The 7,802-nt window shown below is 51.9% G+C and overlaps 1 protein-coding gene across 1 annotated transcript; it reads left to right on the forward strand.

The window, feature by feature from the left end:
- Positions 1-3,826: 3,826 nt before the first annotated feature.
- Rpp25 (ribonuclease P and MRP subunit p25) lies at positions 3,827-5,166 on the forward strand. The gene has a single exon (XM_057766841.1). The coding sequence runs from the start codon at positions 3,996-3,998 to the stop codon at positions 4,593-4,595; it is 600 nt and encodes a 199-aa protein (XP_057622824.1). The 5' UTR covers positions 3,827-3,995; the 3' UTR covers positions 4,596-5,166.
- The last annotated feature ends 2,636 nt before the right edge of the window (positions 5,167-7,802 follow it).

Here is a 7,802-nt window from a genome sequence, read left to right on the forward strand (position 1 = left end):
GAATTACAGGCACGATCCTATATATGAGAACCACACTGGTTCTCAACCCATGCCATTCCCTGCCTGGGTGGCTCAAGTCATCTACGATTTGGGGGTCCAAGAAATGGCTCAGTGGGTAAAGTGCTTGCCACCAATCCTGATGATCTGAGTTTGCTTCCCTGGAACTTACATGGTAGAAGGAGAGAACCAAGTTCTGCACATGTATGTTTAAAAATACAAAAAGAGTTTTAGGAGGTACAGATGGCGCATTCTAGTCATCAAAGCAATCAATCCAGAGGGTATTTGGAGAATTTTGAGTTTCAGACCAGCAAGGACTACAAACTGAGACCTTTTCACAAAAGACTTATTTTTTTTTTTCTTTTATCTGGAGACAGGGTCTCACTGGGTAGCCCTAGCCCTGGCTGACCTGGAACTCTCTATGTCAATTAGGCTGGCCTTGAATTCACAGAGATCTGCCTGCCTCTGCTACTAAGTTAAGGACCTCTTTTCTTTCCTGCTCCAGGAGCCAGAGGACAGTGTGCCTGGTGAGCACCTTTATAGAGAACATTCTGGTTCAAGCGCCTGGGGTTGGTGTCCATATTGGCCAAGCTGCTATATCTAAGGCTTTCCCCACCTCTGTTTTTTTTTTTTATTTTCCCAAGCAGTTTGGTTTCCCCTCATCTGCCTTTTACATATTTTTTTTTAAAAAAAATATGGAGTCTTGTGGAGCCTAGCATGGCTGGAATTTGCTATATTGAGAAGGAAGACCTTGAACTTCTGATCCTCCTACCTCAACCTTCTTAGTGCCTGGATTGCAAACACGTACCAACACAGCTAGTTTCTGTGGTGCTGGGGAATCAAACTTAGGGCTTTGTGCATGCTAGGCAAGCACTCTTACCAACCAAATTACATTCCTGTCCTTCCTTTTGCAATGTTTAAATTTTATTTTAATCACAACTTATGAAAAGTAATAAGAGCCAATATGCCCCTAGAACTCAGGAGCACAGCAAGCAAGTTACTATAATTAGCCTCCTTTCACAGGTGACAAACCAAGGCACAAAGGTTAAGTCAATTGTCCAAGGTCACAAGAGGCAGAAAGAGGCTAACGAAGCTTGGGCTGTGAGGTCAGTACCTCAATTATACACTCTTCCCAAGACTTTCTGCTTCCTTAATTTCCTATTCGTATTTTGTAATCCTTTCCTTAAAGAGAGCAACAAAATCTGGATGTGGATGCAGAGGTAACAGATGCCAGTGTGCAGTTTTCTTGTAAGTATTTAAAAATACATTTACATATGTAAACGTATCCGCAGGGTTTGGCCGGCACCCAGCTTTTTCAGCATACTGTCCTGACTGCCTTTCCAACTGGGGTGTCGTGTGCAACAAAGATAGTACCTTTATTTACCCATTTTCCCCAAGTTGAAGCTTCTCCACCCTCCCTCGACAGACCTTCGTCTGCCCCCTACCCGAAGGTTCCTACCCATTTCTCACGTTTTCTCCTTTGGCCTTCTTTCCATCCCGGTTTCTTCTCTCACACTACCCCTTCCCCTTTCTCCTCACTTCTTATTCCCCTTTCTTCCTGCCTCCGCGTTTCTCCCCTTCCTTTGCCATCACCATTTCTTCACGGTCCAACCAGTTTCCTCAGCTCACCGCCCCTCTGCCGGTACCCGGCCTTCGGCTTCCCAACAACGCATAGTCCCGGCATCCTTCCACCACCACTCCCCCCCACTCCCCAGTCGGGAGGGAGCGCACAGCCGGCGGGCGACGGAGCGAGCTGACAGCGTAATGAATGGCTTCAGCTGTAATTAGCGACCCCGCGGCTAATCACGATGTGCATTTACATTTTAAGTGCTGCAGCGGGAGCGGGAAAGGAAGCGACGCGCGGGTGGGGAACCGGGCCTTTTCTGCGTTTTCCCTCTGCAGATTCCGGAAAAAAGAGAACGGGGGAGTCTATGGCAAGGGTAGCGGTGGTACTGAGAGTGGGTGGCGATGTCCTTGAGTGCCAGCTTGGGTGGAGGCACAACCGCCTCCTCCTCACGGAATAAATCTGCAGCCCCCAGGTCTTTCAAACTACAGAGTCCTGTCCACATCTCCTCCAAGTTATTTTAACCCAGACTTGCTGACTCCCGGGGATGCAGCGCTCGCTTCTTTTCCAACTAGCCCATTCCTACATTGTCTTTCTGGAACTTTTTCTCAGGCCAATCCGAAATCACCGACTTTGAAAGTAGGCTACACAACCACGGAGAGCAAGCCTGCAAACAGAATTCTCTGGTGGTTTTTTCAATCAGTTCCCGGTTTCAGGTTCCTGCCTTGATTTCGTGCCCCAGCACTGCCTGTGACCCGCGTACTCTGCAGTCTTGGTGTCTTCCCAAGGCGGTGCCTCACGAACCTGCTCCTCCCAGCGAAGCCTGCAAGAGCTGGGTGCAGGCCAGAGTTCCAGTGCAGGGCACCTAGGGTGGGAGCAAGAGATTGGAGCCAGGCACTCACACTGAAGGAAAAAAAGGTCCAGGTGCTGCTGACACACTCCAAAAAGGGATAGGGAGCCTGGCGTTCTGAGTTGCGAGAGGCCGAGAACTGTCACCACAGACAGCTAAGAGGAAACGGAGTGGGGACTGGGCAGTCCTATATCTAGACCAAAATTGTGCCCATTGCGGGCACTACCATGCTCACGATACTGATACTTTCCGGATCACCTGCTCCCTACAGTCCTAGGTCCCTCTTCCTTTGCCGCCGTAACAGGTTAACAGGTCCGTCAGGCTTCCTACATTCTGTGGATGCCGGTCTGGAAACCTAAGGGCATGGTATCAGGCCTGGGTTAGAGGGTCACTCCTTTTAAAATTGCTTCCTCCCATCAGTCCTTCGTCCGTAGCCTTAGATTTCTATTGCTTATCTCACTTGAAGCTGGAGCTTCCACTTAGGTTCTAAGGAGTTTCCAGAGGGCACCCAACACTCCCAAAATTTCCCCAAAGCTTCCACTCCACCCTGCCTCCCATCTCTCAAAACCTTCTCTCAGTCTCTTTTTTAGCAAAAACAACCCTCAGGATTTCTAGGAGCCAAGGCTGGCTGGCAAGAAATTCCACCTGGGACTGGAAGTGAGGAATCGGCGTTCTCAGGGACTGAGCCAGGTAGATGAGAATGCGTGCGGCTCTATTACAGGACTTTTAGGCACGACTATAAGAACAAACGCCTTTTCAGAAATGGTCTCCTGTTCTCTTTCCCATTCACTTTAGGTTGGCCTAGCACATCACTTTCTGCAATTCAGGGGTGTGAGGGTACCGGGAGCCTGGAGGCCCGGTCAAGAGGGGCGAGGCTGAAACCTGGGTCTCTAAGGATCATGCCGCGACGTAGCGGTCTGAGCCCAAGAAAGGCTCAGCGAGTAGCGGCAGTCAACGCCTCCCACATCCTGCTGACCAAGCACTGGCTGTCCTTGAGACAAAAATACTGGGGGGCGGGGGGGTCTCTAGGGGGTTGGAGGGGCGAGGCCCCAGGAGGTGGTCCGAAAATCTCTTACCTAGGTGGGGTCTAGGGATGCCCTTGAGCTGGAACCCTGCAAGACTCGGGGGCCAGGTTTGAATCGCCGTTTGCACCTCAAGCATAGTTTTTATTTAGGTTGTTCCTATGTGAGGGCTGATTCAGGGAGGACTGGTGGTGACTTCGGGGAACTTCGCCTCCCAAATCACCCCTGGCGCCTTGACCCTGGCCGCTGAGCACCAGCGCTTGATCCCGAAGGCTGGCGGGGCTGCGACTCGGACAAGTCACGCAGAGTTGGGGCGGGGCCTGGACCAAGGGGCGGGGCCTCTCCGGCTCCCAGGCGGAGCTTCGGCTAAAGGCGCGGAGCACAAGGCGCTGAGGGCGCAGAGTAGAGCTGCACCACCCAGTAGAAGTCTGGGCTGAACAGCTTCCATTTGGTGCCGACATCCCAACCTCTGTCGGCCGTCGCCCGGCGCGACCCGCGGCCATGCAGCCCCGGGCTTAAGGCGACCCCATGGCAAAACCTGCGATCCCAGCGACGACGGCCCATGGAGAACTTCCGTAAGGTGCGCTCGGAGGAGGCGCCGGCGGGGGACGGTGATGAGGGTGGCAGCCCGAGCTCGGGCCCTTTCGCAGATCTGGCGCCTGGTGCTGTACACATGCGGGTCAAAGAGGGCAGCAAGATCCGCAACCTACTGGCCTTCGCCACCGCCAGCATGGCGCAGCCAGCCACGCGCGCCATCGTCTTCAGCGGCTGCGGCCGGGCCACCACCAAAACCGTCACGTGCGCAGAGATCCTCAAGCGCCGCCTGGCGGGCTTACACCAGGTCACGCGGCTGCGCTACCGGAGCGTACGCGAGGTGTGGCAGAGCCTCCCGCCTGGGCCCACGCGGGGTCAGACGCCTGACGATCCGGCCGCCAGTCTCAGTGTACTTAAGAATGTGCCGAGCCTGGCCATCCTACTTTCCAAGGACGCACTGGATCCACTACAACTTGGCTACCAGCCTCCGAACCTCAATCCAGGTCCTTCGTCCCCTCCTACGGTGTCGACGTCCAAGAGGAGCCTGGGGGAGTCGGCTGCTGGAGAAAGCACCGCTAAGCGGTCTCAGCCTGAGCCAGGGACTGAGAATGAGGACCCGACTGCCTGAAAACTCCCGGCTCTGAGCCACCAAGACCTGCTGGATCTTATATTCTCAACACTCCTACATCCACATGCACCATTCACACCTGGGTTTTAAGGGGTCCGTGTTCCTAGAAGATTGACAGCACTGATCCTAAGGCAACCGGAAATGGAGCTCAGGAATGGCAAGAGGATCCCTGAAGTTCGAGGAAACTTTGTGGGGCGTGTTACCAGAAGCCACAGAACTCCACCCCCACTTTTTGTAGGCCATATTAGGATCTTTTTCGAGGGAAGTATGGTGGATAGTGAGACTCTTGAGCCTTCTTGGGAACCTAGGCTTTAAAAGCACCCAGTTTGCATGAAGACTGAGGGTTGAGAATCTTGAAGTCATCCTTGCTGTTGACTGAGGGCAGAAGCTGTGAAGCAGATTCCTTGAGGGTGGCCAAGCTGAAAATGTTGGGACCCTATTCTGCCCAACCACCCCACCCCCCGGCAATTCCCCTTTTTAGCTTTCCTTCCTCTTAGCATCCCCCCTTTTGCATGGTGGCAGAGAGGAGACCCAGGACAAAACTTTCCATTGCCTCCTCCCCTGAGTCCTGCTGGTGGAGTCTTGCTTCCAATAAAACAAACATGAAAATGCCTCTGTCCCCGGTATTTTTTTTCCCCCTTACCCACCCGCCTGTGCAAAAACCACTTTGGCATGCTTGCCTTCAGCCTTATTAGCCTTTGGAGTCTTTAATGTCAGACCCAGAGACTGGGCAGTGTCAAAATGTCGCAGGAGGGACTTATGGTGGAGCGAGCGGGGGGGGGGGGGGGGGGGGTCTGTGTCCCTGTTGCATCCCCACAAAGAGAAAGGAAGCAGTGTTGCTGCTTTTCTGGGAGGGGAAGGAGGCAGAGCACGGATGTGCTGAAGGAGGCAGCCTGCCAAGGCTGGCAGACCATGCTAAGGTTCTAACCTTGCACCCTCCTCCCGATAGACATCCTTACCCAGAAGGCAGGCACAAAGCCTCATGAGTAGGAGCTCCCCTTCACTGCCCTCTCTCTGCAAAAGGACAGCACACCCTTGGGAGAGGGGGAGGAGAGCGACAGCACAAATCCACTGCTAGAAATTACTATTCAGCAGAGAAGCTTGGGCTGTGAATCACTGCAGGCTCCCTGATAAGCTGCTGCCTCCAGCCCTGCACAGCTGTGTGTTGAGAGATAACGGCCTCCGATGCCTCTCTGCCCAAGTCCAAGCCAGTGGGGGTGGGGGTGGGGGTGTGCTGGGAGTGGGGAGCTGTGCAGCATGTAGCTCAGAATCTTCAGAGCAGATGCCACCCCGTGGAACTCAGCGTGGAACTCAGCACCTCTGGAAAGGAGATGGGGGAGAGTACGTTTGTAAGTCACTGTGCTTGCGAAACCCTGAAATAAATCCTACTGGTGAGGAGGCTGGCTCCTGCCGCTGATGGAGGGGCTCCTTGGGGAGGCCTCTTCTCTCCTTCCAATATCTCTGCTTGTGCTTTGGATCACCAAGTCCTGTCATCCAGACTGTCCAATCCATTGCCTTCATCCTCCCCCTGACATTTATTTTTAGAGAGGTCTTGCTATGTAATGCAGGCTGCCCAGGACCTGATTCTCTTGCCCCAGCCTCCCAGGTGCTGGGATTACAGGTGTGTATCTTGTCCAGCTTGATTTCTTGTTCTTGAGGAGAGCCAAGGGATTTAGATGTGTTTGTTGGCCCCTCTCAGAGATGGACCGAGAGACATGGAAAGAATGAAAACTGGGCTGGGGATGTAACTCAGTTGGTAGAGTATTTGCCTAGAGTGTATAAAGTCTCCTTTTTTACTCCCAGTACCACATAAACTTGCCATGGTGGCACATGCCTGTAACGCCAGAACTCTGGAGGTAGAGGCAGGAGTGTCAAAAGTTCAAGATCATCCTTGGCTACACATAGTATTTGAGGCCAGCCTGGACAAAGTGTCTCATAAAACAGTCAAATATCCAAGAAACAGAGGTACCCAGGACTACAAGGCTTCCAAAGTTAAAGATATGATTTAGAAGTCTCAAATGCTAGAAGCCCATGGGAGACTTGTCTAGATGACTGCCCTGATTCCAGGACTATGCAAGCAGAGTCTGTTAGGTTTGTTGGGAAGGCAAGGCTATGGAGGCTCTTTGGATAGCATGTGAGTCTCCTTCCAGCCTAGAGTCACATCCTGAGATGGGCAAGAAGGACATGCTTCCTCTAGTTTCAAAGTTAACCCGCTCCCTTGAGGGAAACCAAGTCATGAATGGCTTTCTTTCCTGCATCCCCACCCAAACCCAGCATGTCTGATTCCCAAACTTTTCATGAATGTGTTAACTCATCACTTGGCACACATTCATGAACTCCCACTTCTGCCTTACTGATTCGCTGTCCCTGCTATCCCTCGAGCAGTTTCCAAAGGAAGGGCTCATGTCTCTGTACCTCCTCCCTCCCCATCACAGAGGCTGAAGTGAGAAGCCCTGGCTTAAGGAGAGGACATGGACAGAACACCTCAGAGATAGCGTTCACCTCAGGGAGGACTGGTGATAAAGTGAGAGAAAGGAAGTCTCTTTTGTGAGACCTCCATCTTTCCAGCACTGGCCTGTTTTGTAAATTTGCCCTGGTAGATGGGAACAACCATCTTGTCTTAGGGTTTTTATTGCTATGAAAAGACACCATGACCATGGCAACTTTTATAAAGAAAACATTTAATTGGAGTAGCTCAGAGTTTCAGTCCATTATCATCATGATGGGGAGCATGGCGACATGCAGGCAGATGTGCTGGAGCTAAGAGTGCTATGATGTGGGATTCCCCCTCTATATGCTGTGAGTACCATTGGTTAATAAAGAAATTGCCTTGGCCTGTTGATAGGGCAGAGTAGAGCTAGGTGGGGAAAACTAAACTGAATGCTGGGAGAAAGAAGGCAGAGTCAAAAAGAAACCATGTAGCCCTGCCAGAGACAGACATTGGGTGGAACTTTACCCAGTAAGCCACAGCCACATGTGTAATAGACAGATTAATAGGAATGGGTTAAATTAAGATGTAGGAGTTAGGGCTGGAGAGATGGCTCAGAGGTTAAGAGCACTGATTGTTCTTCCAGAGGTCCTGAGTTCAATTCCCAGCAACCACATGGTGGCTCACAACCATCTATAGTGAAATCTGGTGCCCTCTTCTGGCCTTCAGGCACACATGCAGACAGAACGCTGTAAACAAAATAAATAAATAAATAAATC

Source organism: Chionomys nivalis, chromosome 4 (genome assembly GCF_950005125.1).
Source record: "Chionomys nivalis chromosome 4, mChiNiv1.1, whole genome shotgun sequence".
NCBI classification, from domain to species: domain Eukaryota; kingdom Metazoa; phylum Chordata; class Mammalia; order Rodentia; family Cricetidae; genus Chionomys; species Chionomys nivalis.